The sequence below is a fragment of the Cryptomeria japonica genome, chromosome 5, assembly GCF_030272615.1.
Source record: "Cryptomeria japonica chromosome 5, Sugi_1.0, whole genome shotgun sequence".
In the NCBI taxonomy this organism is placed as follows: domain Eukaryota; kingdom Viridiplantae; phylum Streptophyta; class Pinopsida; order Cupressales; family Cupressaceae; genus Cryptomeria; species Cryptomeria japonica.
This window is the reverse complement of record NC_081409.1, coordinates 42567800-42589821: the sequence shown is the minus strand read 5'-3', so window position 1 is coordinate 42589821 and position 22022 is coordinate 42567800. Positions and strand designations below refer to the sequence as shown.

The 22022-nt window shown below is 36.1% G+C and overlaps 1 protein-coding gene across 6 annotated transcripts in view; it reads right to left on the bottom strand.

The window, feature by feature from the left end:
• LOC131040000 (uncharacterized) overlaps positions 1-13846 on the bottom strand; it is a 50174-nt gene extending 36328 nt beyond the window's left edge. Inside the window, exons 1-4 of one of the 6 annotated variants that reach the window (XR_009372505.1) lie at positions 13485-13846; positions 11830-11865; positions 11633-11680; positions 11348-11436 (exon numbers count right to left, since the gene is read on the bottom strand). Coding sequence is in view for 2 of the 6 variants with exons in the window: in XM_057972870.2 (XP_057828853.2) it covers positions 11633-11680; positions 11830-11865; positions 13533-13676 (228 nt within the window). In the remaining 4 variants the exon portion in view is untranslated. The remainder of the gene's footprint in view (positions 1-11347; positions 11437-11632; positions 11681-11829; positions 11866-13484) is intronic. The other 5 variants (XR_009372504.1, XR_009104753.2, XR_009372506.1 and 2 more) reach the window with 5 other exon arrangements.
• Positions 13847-22022: the final 8176 nt, after the last annotated feature.

Sequence of the window (22022 nt, the reverse complement as noted above, 5' to 3'; positions counted from 1 at the left end):
CAGTAGTAGACAAGTATGAAGGTGAGATTCTTGCAGATGAGTATGACTTAGAAACATTTGAGCTTGGTCCACTTACCACCGAACAAGCAATGGAAGAAGCAACCGATTCATTTGAAGCACTCAAAGACAAACTTAAGGAAGAAATGGAAAAGAATAGGAAGCTTGAGAGAGAGAGAGGTGCTTGGAGAGGCTATTTTAGTCATCTTAATCAGCCCTTGAGACGTCAGGATCCAGCAGTATCTCCTTTACAAGAACTTCCTCTTGAATCAGTTGGCGAGGCATAAAGGGTCAAAAGCTTGGTTCAGCTTATGAGCTCTTGGATTGATAAATCCCACACGGTAGCCGTTGAATTTGCAGCAAGAATGATGAAGACAATTCATCGAGCTATCCAGGTCCTTGAGATTATCCATAATCTATTGATAACTGTAGCTGCTTTCACTCACACTAGAGATGTTATCATTCCTGTCCTGCAAGTAATAAGACAAACACCAAGACGGATCCTGGCACAAGAAAAGATAATGGATGGAGGAACTCATAACCTACTACAGTGGTCAGCTCTGCTCCAGATGAAAGAGGTCCTTTTTGAAGACATCAGCGCCAAATGCAATCAAGTTGAAGGTGTCATCCATCCAATTCAAGATAAGGTGTTTGAAGTATTGTGTACCATTCTTGGCAGGCGGATCGAGATTGAGACAGATGTGGACATCCAAGAGTTGGAGGAGAGAGTCAAGGTCATCTTTTGCAAAGAGGAGAATGTCATCATAGATGAGCAACGGGATCTGATGTTCACTACCATGCTCCTGATTGAGAAGATTAAGGAACTCGAACCTGGATGGGAAACAGCTCTTCTCACTGCTTTTGATCAGGTCATTCACTTGGAAGAACGAATGAAGACTCTTCCTGAGATTCCCATTGCTGAGATTGAAGGAATTGTGTCCAGATTCGTTGGATATGCTAAGAAAGAGCATAGGAAAGGGAACAAAATTCTAGAAGAAAAGTTGTTATAGGATGATGTGGCAGCTTAATTCCTATTGGTCTATGTTTCCTCGACATTTGTGCCAATTAAATATTGGCTATGTATTTAATAATGTTTGTCTAAATGGGGATCTTTTTTGTAACAAACCCTAATTAGGGTTTAGGTGTCAGAATCTCAGCCATTGATCTTCTTTCGATCTGGGCCATTCATTGTATTTGAGGATGCTATATATACCCTCACTCATTTTCATTTTGATAATTAGATGATAGATAATAGTTAGAGCTTAGAGAGAAGAAAGTTATTGTGTAGCAAGATTGAGTAGTGAAGAAAGAATTTTGAACAATTGTTGTCTATTTGGCTTTGAGATCAATAAAACATTGAAGTTATGGTGTTTTATTGCAATACTTGTGGCTATCTTCATGATTGTTTATCTTCTTGAACCATTCTCAGTCGAAGTAGTATTTAAGTTTGAAGGGCTAAGTGTTGTGCTTGATCTTTGGTGAGATTCACGTTCCAAACCACTAGCTTCTTGCTGATTGTAAGGACGTCTTGTGTGGTCAACTGGAGATATTGAGATTGCTTAAACATTCAATCATTGTTGAAATATTGATATGTATCTTTATGATAGTATCTATATCCTTGATGATTTGAAAACCACTAATCACCTTAGAAGATCGCATCAATTCCAGTAGAGTTGTAATTCCTTGGCAATACTGAAATTGGTAGAATCTTGCCAAGTCTAGCCTACATTGAGTCATTCTTAGGATTAGATTAGCATTCATCTCTTGAAACCCTTATCTTTTGATTTTTTTTTGAGAATCTGTTAGTATTAGGAAAATCCTGTTCCTGCAGTCAAACGAGAGTAACACGGGCCAGCTTTCTCAGAAAGTGCGTAAGACCCCTTGAAGAAACAACATTTACAACGACCACTGGTGCTTATCCACACGTAGAGATCCTACAACGAAGAACCTTGAAGTCATCCTGACTGATCCTTTTCACGATATCTTCAGCATTCAGAGGCTTTAATCAAGAGAGGATAAGGTACCATTTGGATATTTTATTCTGTGTTTGGTTGTGTACAAAATACACGTCAACACATACCTAAGGAAGGAGAGACTTCCAAAAGGGAAGCCTACTAAGCTATTGATGAAGAAGATTGGGCCTCTCAAGGTGGTGCATAAATATAGTCACAATGCATATGAAGTTGAACTCCCTCCCACCTTGGGTATTTCTCCTATCTTTAATGTATTTGATCTCTATCCATACAAGGGAGAATCACAAACACATCAGTTGGACGCCTCATCACAAGGTACTGAAGATTGGGTGAGAGATTTGCCACCAAGCCAACCAGTCAAGTTGGAAAGTATCTTGGACACCAAGGTAATAAAGAAGACAAGGAAAGGAGTATACAAGCATTATCTTGTAAAGTGGGCAGGGTTACCTGAATCAGATGCTATGTGGATGTCAGAATCAGATATACTTCAGCATGGTGTGGAAATTGCAGACCTCTTAACTCAAGGGACTTGAGTTCTTTGTCCTAGGGGAGTATGGTGCAGGGCACCTATCACTCCATGCAATTTTGTGGTTTGTTCTTAGGTCTTAAATGTTGCTTTTTATGTCGTAATAAGTGGACCAACCATTTGGGACTTAATAAAGTCATGGTTGAGTTGTCCAAGCTCTTGTTGTGTTCAGGATGTTGATATCCTAGAAAGTTGTAATGTTGATGTGTTCATTGGTGCACTACTCTAAGAACAGAGTCATCATGTAATAAGGGTGCAAGAGTCATCATGTAATAGGGGTGCAAGGCATTGTTTTAGGTCTCCTAGAATGCATAGAGGGCTTATGGGAGCCTTAGAATACACATGAGTGCAAGATTGCCTCCTCAGTATCAAAAAGATGTAAAGTTGCTAAGCAACATTTGCAACATTGCAAAAAGTTGCATTTTTTGTTGATTGGCAATGAAGAAGTTGGTTCTAACCAACTGAATCATGTTGTTTAAAGCCAAAGACAACATCATTGTATGGGTTGGAGGATTTGGAATGCAAAGCAAGTTTTTGGTTGTAAGGGAAAACCTTGTTCTACATCGTTTTCACTATTTTCTCTTTGTTTTTGTTGTATAGTACGGTCCAGTACGGACTTATTAGAAGAATATAATTGCAGGGCATGAGAGCTAGGTGAATCTACTTTCCAACAAGGTAGATTTCAAAGTTTGATTGTGTCTGGTTGCAGAGATTCAAACCATTCTCTGTGACTAGGTGCAAAAACCTTGTAAACTAGGGTTTAAGCAAGAAATGGCTCTAACCTGAGCATCCACTGATGGCACCGGTTGAAATACAGTGGAATGCTAGGTTAGGGTCTGTAAATATGTTTAGAGTAGGTGTTGTGGCTTTGCAGACCTTTGTGGTGATTTTACAATGATACCCTAGGCTCACAGCTAGGAGTTGGTGAGACTAGGACAGTAGGAGATGTGCGTTTTCAGAGCACATATGGATTGGTAGAAGAAAAGTTGATACATGTTTGGAGACCCCTTTGAATGCCCTTTGAGAATCCATGATTGGGATTTGCAGATGTTTTGACTGGTGAAGCCTTCTAAGGCCAAGTTTGCAAGTCACCTGGGTAGGCCTAAAACCCTTGAAAATAGGACAGTTCTAGAAACCCCATATGTACGGAGAACCCAGATGCCATTTTGCAATATTGTATGTAACTCAGAAAAGGGTACTCATAAATGTAATTTATTTGAGGCCTTGTGTGTGTGGATGTGAAACTAGGCCCTGAAAAACCATAATAGGAAGGCTAATTGAATTAGGCCTGTTTGGAGCCCCGTATAGCCAAAGTGACCTTGGGTAGGTTTGACGAAGGGTTTAAAGGTGACCAAACCATTAGCAGACACCAAAGACACTATGTCAATTCATTTTACCCTCATGGAACAAGTCTGAGAATTAAGATCCTTTGCAAAGGTTGTTGGAGCACTAGGAAGTGGTGTTAGGGATTGAGGTGGAATCTTCAATAGGAAGTGTTGAATGTAAAAGATCAGTGGCTATACCTTGGAGGCAAGCCAAAGAGGATTAGGCCTTGGAGGTCTAACTAGCAAAACCCTTACCAAGTACCACTAGATGGGCTTGAGGAGTTAAAGGTTTGGAGAAGAGCAAGAAAGACAACTAGGTGATTTGGAGCAACTCCAAGAATCTCTGCATCAGGCCTTTAGGTGACTGTCATAAAACTATCTTTTGTTGTGGCAGTCATGTCATTGTGGCTTTGTTCCATTGGCTGCTCTTAATCTGAAATGATAGCCAATGTCTTTATAAAGATCTTTGAATTGGCCTTTGGCTCATGGCAATCATTATCTTGCACAATATACTCCCCTTTAGAATTCAAAACCATTTAAGTGTTCTATTTTGCCCGATATTTTCATCTTTGTGATAGTCACAATGACTGATATAGCAGTCTCAGTCTTTAAGATCTGTAGGTTGCATTCTGGATGACTGGTTCTGCACCTTGTAAGGTGACTTCTATACTGCACCTTGGTACTGTGATTTGAAAGTGCTTCTATAATGTTCACTATCTTGTAATAGCTCATTGTATGCTCTTAACACTTTTTTACGTCATTATTGTGAATACCTTGATGGCTATGCCTGACTTTCTAAAGTATGCATGTACTGTTTCCTAAGCCTTGACTGCAAATGGTCTTAGGGTTCTTCCACTATCTTTGTGTTGCAAGTCTTTAGTGTACTATCCTGAGCTTTGACAGTGACTTTTTACAAGTTTGGTAATGCATTTTCTGCTTCATGTTGCATTTGAATATCATGTCATGGTGGCATTATAGACTGATCACACTTTGTTCAAAAACCCATTATCCTTTGGTTTCATTCACTGTCCATGAGCTTTTATTGGTCTGACAAAGACCGATCTAACAGTGAATGCTCTGTTTCAAGGGATCCATGTGCTAAACTTTCTTAATGTCATTTTGATCTTTGGTTTGTAGCTTTTTCTATGATATCATTGCTCTATGTCCTTGTGAGGAACTTGAGGCATGATTCTAGCTTGCTCTTCACCATTGAAGGTCACTGTGCTTCTTGAATGAGCTATGTTCTTTTCTGAAGTCTTCTCCTTACTCTCTGTGCTCATACCTACATTGTGCCTTTGTGGCTAGAAACTTATTGTAATAGGGACTGCTACCTTTTTTTAGAATCACTGTTGCTTTGCACTATATGAGGACTGTTTCTTTTAAGAGCTGCACTATTGACTTTGAAAAGACTATCATCTTGATCCATGTATCTTGAAATCACTGGGATTTTGACCTATTCATTGTCTTGATTTTTCTAATTATGCTTGACAGTCATCTTGGTCTGCGTAGACTCTTCTTTTGTCACAGATCTGCTCTTAGATTGATCTCGCAGTATGGGAAGGCTGTCATTTCTCTTATCATGAGTCTATACCTTCCTCTTAATGGTCATTCTTTTACTGTTCTCTACTAGACTACATGACCTATCATGAAATATAATGCATCATACATGGTACGATTATACCCTATCTCTGTCTTTTACCAAGAGTCATTAAATAAGGATGTAACTGAGATTTTGTCTTCATGCAAGGCAATAGAGAGACAGAAGAGAGATGACCAACCCGATCAGTGTGTAGTGAGGCATGGTTTATTTGGAGTGATCTTTATGGCTTGTAACCTCTTCTCACACTTCCCCTTTGAAGATAGGATCTTATTTCATGTGCATGTTCTTGACATGCTGCATCTTGTACGCCCAAACTCAGAGAGCAAAAAAGTTAACACCATCTAAAACTGCCAAAGCACTTGAATGAACTCTTCATAACTGAATGTATGCATTAGGTCCAAATACGGGTTTTCTCTTTGGAGCTCAGATAAACCCTAGCCGCCATGACTTCTTACTTCAAACAAGGAGAGGCACTGAAGAATAGATCTGATTTTTGTTGAAGAGACTCCACTTTCAGCATAATAAACTCAAAGTTTAACTTATGCTACGTGGGAAAAGTTGTCATGACAAGGTGTACAACTGTAGACTTCCACATCTTCTTGTCACATTGAAAACTCTTTTACTTTAAAACAATTTCCCTCCAATGCATGAAACTAAAAGCTTCTACCTTATCTCATAATGGAAAGCTCTCCCTTTGAAAGGATTTGGTTAGAATTTAAATAAAAGCAATGCTTTAACTACTCTCCTTCACTAATAAATCAAAGGTATTTAGAACTGATTTTAACTTAAATCCCCCTAACCTTTTAAAATAAGGCCTGTGACTCACTCTAAACCTATTTTTGGCTTGAAAGCCAAAAATAATTAACACTAAGATCTCTCAAAACACAAGAATATCTCAGTCTTCAAAAGCTGCTACAGCCAATGCACAGTCATGATATTAGACAAGGATTCAGAACACTCAAAGCATATCACAGTCAACATAAAGATGAATGAAAGAATCAGGTCATTAACAAAGAGCAGTCCTAGCATAGGAGTTCAAGAGCACAAATCAAGAAGGTAGAATAAGAGACAGTTTTTTGTCAAAAAGAGATAAATATAGTTACAAACTCAGGCATGATTATCAGTAAGAAAATACAAAAGCATGGATACACAGTGCATCAAAGATATAATATATCCTCAGTATAGCAGGTTTAAAATATCACCACAGAAGGTGCTGACAGTGAGCATTAACAGTGACAAATCCTCAAGATAGTCATATTGTTTGTTGTGAAGACAACAATGATAACAAGAAATTACTGTCAAATGATAAGGATCAATAGAATAGGCCAAATAACAGTAATGGAGGACTAATCTGAAGCATCATTGTCAAAATAGCAGCCTTGAGAAAGATTCAGTCCATTAAGATACTATAAAAGAGCTTCATGGCAGTGATATGACAGTAATGAAGGAGCCATAATTAATGACAAACAATGCATGTAGAGTCAGCTTACACAAAGGACTGCAACAACAAACAAATACAAGGCATTAGCTTGATAGTCTCCTGAAGGAACAACTTGAGCATCTATTCATTGAGAGGAAAGGCATCTACGACAGTCATAATAAGCAATTATGGATGGTGGAATTCACTGTGTAGAGCAGCCTACGGTAGTCAAACAATCAACAATGATGAATGCAATAGAACAATCCAATGATCAGTGCCATAGCATGAAAACCCCATGAAAAGAGAAGCCAAATGACAAAAGAGCAAAAATCTTGTTTCAAAAAGCAACCTTTATCCATTAAGACAGTGATTGAATTCTTTTTTCGTACAACAAGACAGTAGGTTATATGTTTTTAGATATATTGTTGATGATATCAAATGAAAAGAAAACATGTGCATTAACTAGAGAGTATGTCAAGAGTCTTTGGTCATGAAGGGACATACTTGTTATAAAAGGTAAAAGAATACAGTGAGGTCAAATCAAGAAAAAAAATCTTCTAGGCACAACGTCGAAAGGGAAGTGATAAGGACTTTGGACTCCTTAATAGTCACGGATGTATGAGAATCAACAAAATTGACAATCGTGTTCAAAGCATGTAAACCTTGTCATCGTGCAGTCCAAACGACCCTATAACAGTCTGAAGATCAAACTTACCATTCAAGGATAATGATAGTAGCATAATCATTTAAAGGACACAGTGATGGTGGAGGATAGCATAAAAGTCATATTCAGTGGTCTTCAAAAAGAAAGCTTGAGAAAATAACAGAAAATGATGATGAATAGTATATGTGAAATGCTTTCATAAACAAAGAATACACTGTTAAGCATAGGAAACGCATGCAACAACAATGAGAACATTTGTAGTAGAGGGTTTTTAACACAGAGTATAAATGTTGGACAGTCCTTATGATATGTGATCTTAAATAAGAAGAAAATACACAAATCAATAAGCTTTAAGACCCAATAACTGTCTTAGAGAGCTGGAAATATCATGAAAAGCTTGTTGGCTTTGATAGAGGGTTTCATCAAGGTAAGTTGCAGAGGCACAAAGAGTGAAAGAACAGGGTAATCATGTTAAAATCACAAAGATCTTCTCTCAAAGGACGTAATTAATAAAGGTATTTGGAGTCATGAAGGCCCTCATAGAATTAGATACAAAAGATCAAGAGCAAGGTTAGATGAAGACAGTAAAGGCAGTGCCTCTATGGGAAAGCTCAGAGAATACCTTGACATGTGGCAGACTAAGGATGTAAATTTTGAGCAGTAAAGAGTCTTATTACTGTCATAGGACAGAAAGAGAAGCATCAAGAAGAAACAAGGCATCAAGGACAAGGTCACAGAGGTGTAGTAGAAGTCCAATATGAATTTCAGTTTATGAGCAAGCAGACCATATATCAAAGGGCATCTTCATGTCATGGTGATAAGGGCATTCAAAAGTCTCCATAAGAAAAGAGCAATATACATAAGATATACAGTGTTATGATAGTGTGGGCATAACCAATTAAGGACACAGTCAAAGTCATAAAGATCAATGTATAGGTACAGTCCTCTTACACTGTCACAAGCATCATTGATCAACCTATGGAGAAAACATGAAGAACAGAGATCATGCCTCCATGATAGTCATCTCATCACAAAGGAAGGAGCAGCCTAGATTTGGGGCATAAAGTACAGTCATAATAGAAGCAATTAAGGGTCTAAGACATCATAAGTTGTAAGTGCCAAAGGACATAGTTTGGAGAAATCTTAATAATAGAGGCAAAACTTTGAAGACAACTTTTTGAAGAAACAGTATCAAGAACACACTATGGCAATCCTGGATGCCAGACTACAATCCATTATGAAGGATCAGCACCAAGAGAATGAAGAGTTATGAATAAAGATTGTTTTGATTCAGATTATGATTTACAGTAACCATGTATTAGCCATAAAGACACAGTCCAAACATGGAGATATCATGAACAACAAATAAAAGAAGGCATTGTCAAAACAATGATATAGTCCTTTTGATGCCAAAGTACAGAAATCTCAGCCAACACAACGGAAAATGCATGGACAGTGTGTCAACAATGGGGTTAGCATCTTTCAAATGCAATGCACAGTAGTATCAGTAAAGAGTATCTCAATGGCATAAAGAAAGGACAACCAACAAAGATGCAAGGGTCACTGAGAAATGGAAGCTTGTAACATTAAATAGTCATTCACAGTCCCCTAGGGCAGTATACAATGACCTTTTCACTGTCAACAGAAGCCTTTGACACTATACAACAAGATCACTGTCATGGCAGTCCTTTGTACATGATGAGAAGATCAATGAAGACACAATCTTGATAATGATAAGTCAAGTTACTTTTAGTTCACATATGTATATGGAAGTATTGATGGTAGCAGTCAAGGATCGAAGACCTATAAATGCAAATTATTTCACAAATCAAAGAGCAATTCCCATGGAAAGGGGAAGAAATACAAAAGTGTGATGAGCAGTCATGATCACAGCATCAAAGAAGGATAGGAAAGAACAGATCAAGATACAAGGAGGCAGGCCTAAAATTTCAGTTTCTGAGCAGACAATCTTATCTAGCAGCCTCCATGGCCCAAGGATCAATGCTAAGGTGCAAAAAATCCAAGTGGAGAACAGTCAAAATGCAGTGAACAATCATTTGACTGCTCTAATAAAAGATACAACAGTCAAATAGGCCAAATTTAACAGCGGATGCTATTAACAGTTATAATCATTATACAGTGAATGTTCAAGACACAAGGAACCCATTGATGGACAGTAAGATGAAAGGATAGCATGATGGTGTTTGGGTACAAACAGTGGAGGACAAAAATCTTGAGAATAGAGGGGAGTAAGTCATGGAAGCAGTGAAGAAGTCTGTCAAGGTAAATCACAGTCATCATGGCAAAGCTCAGTCCCTCAAAATCATTATCACAAACACCTACAATATTGTCACAATAGTGAGCATCTCGAAGACAGCCTTAGAGTCACTGTCTATACACAATAAGCATTGGCAGGACAATAGAAGAACTAAGACAGAGATATCAAAGAAGATAGAGCAGCATTCATTCCCAAGGCAAATACAATGATGAGCATGAGTTTAATCAGTGCTATCAAGGCACCTAATGAGAATTGCAGATTAAAGTTGCAGTCTTTGGGGTAGAATGAGGTATTTTATGGCTTTAGAATGGCTAGAATGTTCTGGAAAGAAATGCAAGCAAATAACTTTGAGTATTCAGTCTCAAGTACGAGTTTGTGGGCAGAATGGAAACTTGGTGGCAGAAAATTATGCAGAAGACAGTGAACAGAGGATACACAAATGACTTGGGATTATATGTAGGCTCATAATATTCCAAAGCCATACAAGGAAGGAAAATGCAAGTTATAGTTGAGATAGGGTTCAAACCACTTGTTGGGGACTTGACTCTAGAGGAGTGAGCTTCCTATCAGTACCTATTATTGTAATCGCATGGACTGTAGCAGTAACAAATGTTATTGCTTGGAATGAAAGCGATATATAAAAACTTAATCCCTTTTTGTTTATGATGATAAACATCTGATCTAATACTATTTAACTTATATTTTGGCTCTTATTAAAGTTTGACGTATTGAATTTATTTTGATTGAATTGAGACTATGAACTCCTCCATGTAACCTATTTCTCATATTTTAAAAAATGTTGATATCATGGTTGCGTATGCTGTTTCGCACCAACAGATTGACAAACTTCCTGGTGTACATGCCTAACAGAACTATGCCAAAATATATGTAGTACAACACTCTTATTGTCACATTTTGTTGCATGAGAAACCTACTAGTTTGAAGACTGTATGCAGGTTCATTGGGATGACATGTTTCTCCCTGAAATATCTAACATTGTTATAGATCTAATGACTATAGATATTTATGAAGACTATATGCAGGTTCATTGGGATGACATGTTTCTCCCTGAAATATCTAACATTGTTATAGATCTAATGACTATAGATATATATGAAGACTATATATTATATAACAGAGATTCAACTATCTATGAATTTATCGAGGTGGTTGTTGTCTTGGAAGTTGAAATTCATCAAATGTTCATACAACACTCAAAGGAGGTAATTCCCTTTGAGCTAAACTATTGTGTAATTTAACAGAGCTATCACTTATCCAAGTAAAAATTTCATAGAATATCCAACTCTTAAGAATAAAAGGAAAAAGGTGGAAAATGAGGTGACATGGAAAAGATTACATAGAATACAGTGTCAACTCCTGTAGTGTAGTTGGGCTGTAGTTGAATGGCTGCACTAAATTAGCGTCACTTATATGCCTTTAAAGACTTGAACTTGCTTCATGCATTCATTCAAAGATTAATTTTTTTAGCAATATCAATCATCTCTTCCAAAATGTGAAAGATTTAAGTGCAAACATAACAATCTTAAATCAATCAAATGACTACCTGATTGTCTGTCAAGCCAGATAGTTGTTTTAGATTGGCCACTTCACTGGATTTCATAGTACCATTCCAAGTCCAATATTTTAGATTGTCTGGCAAGCCATAAGGTCACATTCCAAGTCAAATGTCATTCCAAGTCCAATATTTCCATCATAGAAATGATATGAAATATTAGTCATCATAAAAATGATATGAAATATTACTCTATGTGCTACCTATTAAATCCTAGGTTAGTGTTTCATTTTATTAAAATGATACTACAAGTACCAAAAACAACAACATAAATACCTGGTTTGTCATTTCGTATAGATACCAAGAAAATAGCCTAATAGAGAGCTACAAAGAAAAGTGTGTGGATACTAGTTAGGATCATTAGATAAATAGTTGAAAAATATATGAAAATATGTATCCCAAAAAAAAGCCTTAAAATTATTCTAAAATATAGCTTGAGCAAATAAAAAAATGAAGATTTGATTAAAACTTACATAGAAATTGATTATGAATTGCTGAGGTAGAATAACCTGAAATACATGGATTTAAATTTATAATAGCACGAACAACAAAATATACCAATTACTAAGTGGAAGACATGTACCTAGTACACAAAATTTAATGGTTATTCAAATTTATAGAAGTGTGAAGTGTTTCTATAAGAAGCTTGATGTTCCACACAAATAGATTTGTAAAACATTCATTTCTAGAAAATTATCTATAGAACCTAAGTATTAAGGCACAAAATAACTATTTTTAATAAATCTACAATAATTAATTTGCATGAAATATATAATTTGATGTAGTCGTCACTTGCTCCCTTTCTTCTAAGGTATGAGAAAAGTTATGATTAATCCTAGAAAAATGCTTCTTGGGTGGAGATAGCTCATGAAATATAACCTTAGTATGGTATGTGAACAACTTCAAACATCATACACAGACATGCAAAGAGATAGCTCATGAATTATATCCTTAGAACCATCAATGAATGAGGATATGGCACCACCATCAACATGGAAATGGAAACCACCCCAGCATTTGAGGTGGACAAAGCCCAACCATGGGAAAACAAATGGTAACATCAGCACCAACTTTTCAGGATTACCTTCGAAGGGGAATAAAAGTAGTTATCTCATCATGTCCAATCAGTGATCTAGCATACCTTCTTACAACATGTGAAAACAAGAGCTAGTTTTGGCTTTGACGAAGACATTACTGTCTCCATAAGAATTTTCTCATCACATCCAAGCAATAGTCTAGTATATGTTAATTTCTATGAACCAACTAGGACTCAAACCTAGCATCTCTGAGGCTCTCTACAACTAAGCTACCAGTCCTCTTTATGACGGGGGCATTTTTATAGGCTCCCTTTTTACAGTTTGGGTGCAGCTTATTTCTCTATCACCTCATTCTTAGTGACACTTTTCTGCTCACTGCTCCTAATCTAATTCTTATGCCATGCTATTTTCCATGGACCAGCAATTATTCAAACCTAGGACCTACCATGTGCATAAGGATGTTCTATCACTAAACTAGTGGTGCAATTTGTGACCAATTTTTTTTAGTAGGCTCCTTATACAATTCGTGTGTGGTTCATTTTTCTAATGCTTATTAATATATTCATAATAATTTCTCATTTATAACATGAATAATGCTTGATGTTTGCAGTTTGAGTTCAAAATATTTGGGCCATAGAAAGTACTAATGATATATACACAAAAAATCATTTGAAACCATTTCAATTTTAGTATTTTAGTCTATTCAAACTATAGCAAAATGACATGAACACTGACTGAAATGACAATGTCAATAAAATCTACAAGAATAAGCTTGAACCTGCATGGTGAAAGCTTTTGTTGCCTCATAAATAAATTCTTAGAAGTTTATTACATGATAGGTACGGATATCGAATCCAGCCAGGGAAATGAGAACTTCAACTATTGTTATGGATTCAAAAATTATTGTTGGGAAGCCCTGTATAGGTTGATATGTCTTTTGCAATTTATTTACAAAGGGTTACATTGGTTGAACATATTTGATAGTAATGGTTAGCAATCTTACCTTTATTTTACAATCTGGAAACAACAAAGAACCAGTTATTCAATGTAATAACAAAAACTAATCATGATGCCTTATTCATTTTCTCTACCTATGTCACCAGGTATGTCCTGTATAGACTCAAGATTTAAATGATTACTTGAGCATGTCCTTTTATGTCGTTGCATCCAGTTTTCCGCCAATGCAATCCAGCTCTATAATCAACATTTGCATTTTTGCGAGGGCCTAGAAAATTTAAACATACAAAGACTGATATTTTGATTTCGAGGTTTGAAATGGCCATGTGGTTTCATCTCAATCAAACTGAGGCTTTGTACAAAGGCCTCAAAAGATCTTAATAAAAGCTGTATAAATAATACTTCTCGCCGAAGGCTTGACCTACGTGCTTGCCCAATGAGAACAAATTGTCATATATGTTATTGCTGTAATGTCCCCTTCCGAGGAGAAGCTGGATCATCATTTGTTTGTCTATAGTTGGTTTTATTGCCATATTTTCAAATCATTTTACAATTTAAACATATAACTCTAAAACATTGCCCTATTTCTCATTAATGGCCTAAGACCCTACGTGAGGCTATTTTTAGTCGAAAGATAGTAAAAATTGGTAACAACACTGATCAAACAATAAAGATTATATGAATTTGAAAATGCAAGTAGAGTTTGAGGGTTACCTTATTAGCACACCAGCCTTCTTTGTCTTACTCTTCTTTCGCATTTGGAAAATTTAAAAATTTAAATTTATAAATATTTTTAATTTTATATATGTGTGTGTGCGTGTGTGTTGTTAGAATTATCGTTGTCATTACATCAAAAGTTCGAGCTATCAATGAATGTCACAGAGGCCAAAGACAAGGATCCATGGGAGGCGGTTAAGCACATGTCACGAATCTCGAAAGAGGTGATGACCACCAAGTCAACATATATATGTATGTATGACGAAAGTGGTAGGCCACTAGTATATAGTAACTATATATATTTATATATGTGTATATATAAATATATTTATAGATATGTATATATAACAAATATATTTATATATGTATATATATACATATATACATATATATATTTTAATACACACACACACACACACACACACACACATATATATGATGTTTACTTGTGCATTTTATCCGATGATCAAATTAGTCATTTATTTAGTCATTTTTATTTGTGTGACTAATTATTTAGTTGTGTTTTTTTACCTGATGATCAAATTAGTCATTTATAGTTGTGTTGCACAACATTACTAGAATTTGGTCATTTTTACTTGTCGTGACTAAAAGTTTTAGTCACTTGGTCATTTATTTGTCATATTTCAACTAATGTCAGTGAAGTTGTACAGGATCCTCCGAGATTGAAACTGTGTTAGAAAAAGTAGCTGAGGAGACAAATGATGCGCAAAAGGGTGAGGATGACGGTAAGAAAGGTGAAAAGAATGAGAGTGAAGAGGTAGCCGAAAAAGAGAAAGGAGAGAAGAAGGAAGATCAAGCTCCGACAACAGTGGCAAGGGACATTGTACTTGATAAAGGGAAACAAGTTGCTAATGATTTGAATGATTTTGGTCAAGGGCCTACTGATTTGAGCTCTTTATCTCCAATTCAAGCACTGAAATTGGCAACTCTCACTCAAGCTAAAGCTAGTGAGGACTTCCTTAAATCCCATTCTGTTGACAAAGAGCTGATATCATTGGCAAGAGACATGTTGGAGAAAATTATGCCATATTTCAAACCGGACTCATTTGATCCCTTCGATAAGCTTAAAAGTTTGTTGAATGCTATAGGTTCTCATTTTGAGTCTTTAGAGAAGGCAATAGATAATAAAGTTTTGAATCAATTCAATGCTATGAAACTTAAACAATTTTTGAAGATGATTGAGGATGATAGAGTAGGTTTAAGAACTGCCATGAAAAGTATTCAGGATTCACTTGATGGAGGTGACAATATATATCTCATGTCTAATTCTGCCAAAGCTCACTATAGACATCAACAAGAAAATAAGAGAATGTGAAGGCCAGCTAGCAAACATATCTCATTCATATGCACCACAATCAGTCTCGGCTAGCAATTTTGAACCCTAAGTTTTGAGTGTACTAAACAAGATTAAGAGTCTAAACCAAGAAAAGGATAGAATTTTGGGTAGAGTAGCAGATGTAAGGAGTCTTATCACTTTGCGGATAGATTCTTTGATGAGTAGCATGCAAGATGCTAAGGATGCACTGAATAAGCTTGTTTCGGTAGATAGACAAGGAACATAAATGCATGCTTACCTTTTCAGTAAAATGATCAGTATTTTGGAGAGTCTAAAGAAAGCATGGTATAACCATTTGTTGTCCCTAAGAACAATTTTTGCAGACATATTCAATTTTTTGTGAGCAATTGTACATATCTTTGTATATCAATTTTGGCAGATTCCTATTTTTGGCATTGTCGTCAAAGGGAGAGAGAGCAGAGTGAAAAATGGTGCTAATTCTCAGGGGGAGCTTGTATATTCTTTGTGATTTTGAAATTTTGCAGTCTTGTACAGTTCATTTTTCACAGTGTTGCAATCAATGGCAAAGGGAGATATTGTTGGCAAGAGACATTGTTTCGATGAAGATTGGTGCATGATAGATGCTTAGGAGTTATCATTGATGGCAACTCAATTTTTGGGAGTCACATCCGGTGTACATAGATTTCACTTACCGGAAGTCATATTGTTCATAAGGCATAAGTATAGAAGGTGGAACACAGTAACCGGTAGAACATGAGATCATGGTGCACATCTCTACATTGGTGTTGTAATTTTGGTTGCGGTGATTAAGGCAGATGATTCGTGGTTCGAGGCAGATTATTTTATGATCCCAGCATCTAGTGTTGATTCCTGAGCAAGTTTAGAGGTTCGGTATCCGGTAATTCAGTTAGAAGAGAGCTCTCTTGTGTAATGTGTGTTGCGAAATCATTGGGTTGATTTTGGTGATCAACTTCGTGTTTGAGGTGATTGGGCTGACTTATGGGAAGCTTATTATCTTCATGTTTTGGTCCATATTCAGATCTATGGATGGATTGATCTAACTTGGTGATACACATTTCAAGTTGTGTGTTATTTAATTTTTTTGAAGCCAACACGATAGATGATTTTTACTTGTGCATTTTATCCGATGATCAAATTAGTCATTTATTTAGTCATTTTTATTTGTGTGACTAATTATTTAGTTGTGTTTTTTTTACTTGATGATCAAATTAGTCATTTATAGTTGTGTTGCAAAACATTACTAGAATTTGGTCATTTTTACTTGTCGTGACTAAAAGTTTTAGTCACTTGGTCATTTATTTGTCATATTTCAACTAGTGTCAGTGAAGCTATACAGGATCCTTCGGGATTGAAACTGTGTTAGAAAAAGTAGCTGAGGAGACAAATGATGCACAAAAGGGTGAGGATGACGATGAGTAAGGTGAAAAGAATGAGAGTGAAAAGGTAGCCGAAAAAGAGAAAGGAGAGAAGAAGGAAGATCAAGCTCCGACAACAGTGGCAAGGGACATTGTACTTGATAAAGGGAAACAAGTTTCTAATGATTTGGATGATTTTGGTCAAGGGCCTACCGATCTGAACTCTTTATCTCCAATTCAAGCACTGAAATTGGTGACTCTCACTCAAACTAAAGCTAGTGAGGACTTGCTTAAATCTCATTCTGTTGACAAAGAGTTGATATCATTGGCAAGAGACATGTTGGAGAAAATTATGCCATATTTCAAACCGGACTCATTTGATCCCTTCGATAAGCTTAAGAGTTTGTTGAATTCTATAGGTTCTCATTTTGAGTCTTTAGAGAAGGCAATAGATAATAAAGTTTTGAATCAATTCAATGCTATGAAACTAAAACAGTTTTTGAAGATGATTGAGGATGATAGAGTCGGTTTAAGAACTGCCATGAAAAGTATTCAGGATTCACTTGATGGAGGTGATAATATATATGTCATGTCTAATTTTGTCAAAGTTCACTATAGACATCAACAACAAAATAAGAGAATGTGAAGGCCAACTAGAAAACATATCTCATTCATATGCACCACAATCAGTCTCAGCTAGCAATTTTGAACCCTAAGTTTTGAGTGTACTGAACAAGATTAAGAGTCTAAACCAAGAAAAGGATAGAATTTTGGGTAGAGTAGCAGATGTAAGGAGTCTTATCACTTTGCAGATAGATTCTTTGATGAGTAGCATGCAAGATGCTAAGGATGCACTGAATAAGCTTGTTTCGACAGATAGACAAGGAACATAAATGCATGCTTGATTTTTCAGCGAAGTGATCAACATTTTGGAGAGTCTAAAGAAAGCACGGGATAACCATTTGTTGTCCCTAAGATCAATTTTTGCAAACATATTCAATTTGTTGTGAGCAACTGTACATATCTTTGTATATCAATTTTGGCAGATTCCTATTTTTGGCATTGTTGTCAAAGGGGGAGAGAGCAGAGTGAAAAATGGTGCTAATTCTTAGGGGGAGCTTGTATATTCTTTGTGATTTTGAAATTTTGCAGTCTTGTACAGTTCATTTTTCACAGTGTTGCAATCAATGGCAAAGGGAGATATTGTTGGCAAGAGACATTGTTCCGATGAAGATTGGTGCATGATAGATGCTTAGGAGTTGTCATTGATGGCATCTCAATTTTTGGGAGTCACATCCGGTGTACATAGATTTGACTTACTGGAAGTCATATTGTTCATAAGGCATAAGTCTAGAAGGTGGAACACAATAACCAGTAGAAAATGAGATCATGGTGCACATCTTTACATTGATGTTGTAATTTTGGTTGCGGTGATTAAGGCAGATGATTTGTTGTTCGAGGCAGATTATTTCATGATCCCAGCTTTTGGTGTTGATTCATGAGCAATTTTAGAGGTCTGGTATCCAGTAATTCAGTTAGAAGAGAGCTCTCTTGTGTAATGTGTGTTGCGAAATTATTGGGTTGATTTCGGTGATCAACTTCATGTTTTAGGTGATTGGGTTGACTTATGGGAAGCTTATTATCGTCGTGTTTTGGTCCACATTCGGATCTATGAATGGATTGATCCAGCTTGGTGATACACATTTCAAGTTGTGTGTTATGCAGTTTTTTGGAAGCCGACATGATAGATGATTTCTTTTTTATGGCGTGGATATATAAGATTGATTTGGTTGATCAATTTGATGTGTGTTGTGTGTGAGAAAAATATGTATGAGAAAATTTCCAAGGTTGGTGAATGCAATTGAAGGTTTTGGTTCTCTGGTTCATGACAGTGCGGGATAATAGAGCAGAGAGATAGAATAGTTGCAGAACTTAATCAGAGCCTAACCAGAACTGCATTTTTGCATAGTTAGATGATATACTCTAGTTCATTCATTTTTGTAATCATTTGTAATATCCTTTAAGGTCACGAGCCTTCCTCTGGGTTGTAGTCCCTTTATAATTGAGCAGTGAGCTCTAGGTAGTGTGCCTGAATGCAAGTGCATTCCCCTTATGTAATATTATCATACTTCTGGCTATAGTATAATAATATTGTGGGTATTCAATTCCATCATGGTTTTTCCCTTTTCGGGTTTCCATGTAAATATCTCGGTGTTATGGTTTTGTGGTTGTTTACTTTATATTTATGCATTTTTCTTTCATTCATGTGCATCTGGTGGTTTAAGGATCAACTTAATAAGGTTGCAAATTATAAAACACTAATTCACCCCCTCTCTCAGTTTTCATTGATTCCAACAAACCATGGATAAAAATGTAATTGGAACTAAATGGGTATTCTAGAACAAGTTCAATGAATAGGGTGAAGTTGTTTGGAATAAAGTTAGACTTGTTTGTAAAAGTTATTCACAGATGGAAGGAATTGATTGTGATGACACTTTTGCTCCGGTAGCTAGAATTGAAGTTGTTAAATTATTTCTTGCCTGTGCTAGTCACAAAGATTTCAAGGTTTATCAGATGGATGTCAAATCAGCCTTTCTTAATGATTTGTTGGAAGAAGAAGTCTACATTGAGAAACCTGATGGATTTTAGCTAACCGATGAAAAGGACGTGGTTTGTTGATTGAAGAAAGAAATGTATGGATTGAAGTTGAAGCAAGCCCCTAGAGCCTGGTATGCTAAATTAGATAAGTGTTGGATAAAGCTTGGATTCAATAAGGTACTGTTGATAGTAATTTTTATTTCAAGATTGATCAGAATAACATTTTGATTGTTGAAGTTTTTGTTGATGACATTATCTTTAGAGGAAATGATTGCCTACGTAAGAAATTTGCTGAAGAGATGCAGAATGATTTGAGGTGTCTATGATTAGTGAGATGAAATTCTTCCTGGGATTGCAAATTACTCAGTTAGATAAAGGTATTTTCATATCTCAGTCTAAGTATGTGAAGGAATTGTTGAAGAAATTTGGTTTTGAGGACTCTAAACATGTTGGTACACTTATGATGACTGGATGCAAGTTGACAAAAGATGATGATTCTTCAATAGCTAATCAGACCAGATATAGATCTATGATTGGTGCTATGTTGTATTTGACTCAGACTAGACCTAATATAATTAATGTTGTGTGTCATGTTGCTAGATTTCAAGCTAATCCTAAGGAATCTCATGTTACTGCTATAAAAAGGATATTAAGATATTTGAAAGGGACAATTGATTTTGGTTTGTGGTATTCTAAGAATGATGACTTTACTTTGAGTTCTTTTAAAGATGTTGATTGGGTAGGTGATATTGATGACCGAAAGAGTACTACTAGTGGTGTATTCTTTTTGGGTAAGACGTTGGTCTCTTGGGCAAGTAAGAAGTAGAATGCTATTTCTTTATCTACTACACAGCTTGAATACATTGTTGCTGCTAGCAATTTTACTCAGGTAATTTGTATGAAGCAGATGTTGAAGGATATAGGAGTTATTTATGATGAGCCTATTGTTATATAGTGTGATAATTCAAGTGCTATCAATATTTCAAATAATCCGGTGTTGCATTCCAAAATAAAACATATATCAATCAAGTTTCATTTCTTGAGAGAGAAGGTGAATGAAAAATAAGTAAGAATGTATCTACAAAGGAACATATTATAGATATTTTTATGAAGCCTTTGCCTAAAGATACTTTTGAGTATCTCAAAGAGAAGTTAGGGGCGATTGCCCCTCCTGGTGAGAACTAAGATACATGGATTTGCATCAGTTCGGTAAACTTCACAAAGATATTTTATGCTTTGGATTGATGAGTGAGGCTGCTACTTAGGAGGAGTAGTCAATGTTGGTGTTGGTTCAGATGTACATATTTGTGAAGATAAGTCAAAGGAGAGGGATTCCTTATTCCCGAGTCTTTGTCATTAATGTCAAAATGAGAGAGAAGCATGTGAAAAACTCTATGAGAGAGTAGAGCATTTTGAGATTTGTAATTTGATTTGTTTGTCTAAGGGGGAGTTGATCCATGTGATTTTGAGGGATATTGTTGTGATTTGATTTCTTTCTTTGCATTGATTGTTTTGACATTCATATGTTTCCATCAATGCCAAAGGGGGATATTGTTGGATATTGGTTGATGTGTTGTCATTGATGTCAATATATTCTCCTATGTATTCTAGTGTTGCAATCAGATTGGATGAGTTTAATTTTTCATATGAGTTGATGTAGATCAAAGGGTTTTTGGTATGTTGTATGTAGATGGTTCATTCCCATTTGTAGAGGTTTGCATGATGTTTTGATCAAGTTATGAGATTTGATATTGAGGATGTTATTCAGTTGTTCATGTTATTCAGTATTTTGGTTTATACTTTGTATTTCTCTAGAATTTCTATATCTTTAGTTGTGGATGTGTGGGATGTATTATGTACATTGATGTGTGTCCTGAATTCTAGTGGTTCACGATTTGGAAATCCACAACAAATATTTCAGGTTGATAGTCAGTTATGTTGATGTCCTTGAGCTTTGATAGAGAGATGATGATGATGATCCCGGTAATCCAAGTTATTGCAGTTGTTGTGGTGCAATTCACATTGCTTGTGAATGTTTCTAGATCATTTTCTATTCATATTGGTGGTCTGCATTGATCATTGTGAGTGTTATTGAAGATTTTTCATGTATGGCAGTGTTCTTAGTGTTATGAGACATTCTTGGTGGTTGTAGAATGTTTTGAATGATTGAGGTGTAATTGTTGGAGGTGTTGCGTGTTTGCGGTATTGATTTGGGTCCAAACTATGTCTTAGTCGATATCGTTTTGGTCAACATGTATTGTTGTGGCATGTGGGATCATTATTATGTATTTTGTATTGAGGGTTTATCCAACCTTGAAATAGAGGTTGATTACTTATATAAATAAATGTAATAATCATGTAAGATGTATGTTTGTGATCTTTGAGAGTGTGTATGATCGATTTGTATGTGCGAACAAGTGATTTGATCTTTCAAAAGTGTGAAGGAGAGAACAAAAGTGTTGCATAGCAGACTGTGTGCTTAACCATAACTATACCCAAGCATATGGGGATACTATTTTCACAATTCATGTAATCCGGATTATTGTTTGAATGCTTTTGTAAGTCAGTGAGACTTCCTGTAAGGTAGTGAGCCTTCCCTAAAAGTTGTATCCTTTCTGGGTTTCTTATTTTGAGCAATGAGCTCTAAGCAGTGTACTTGAATG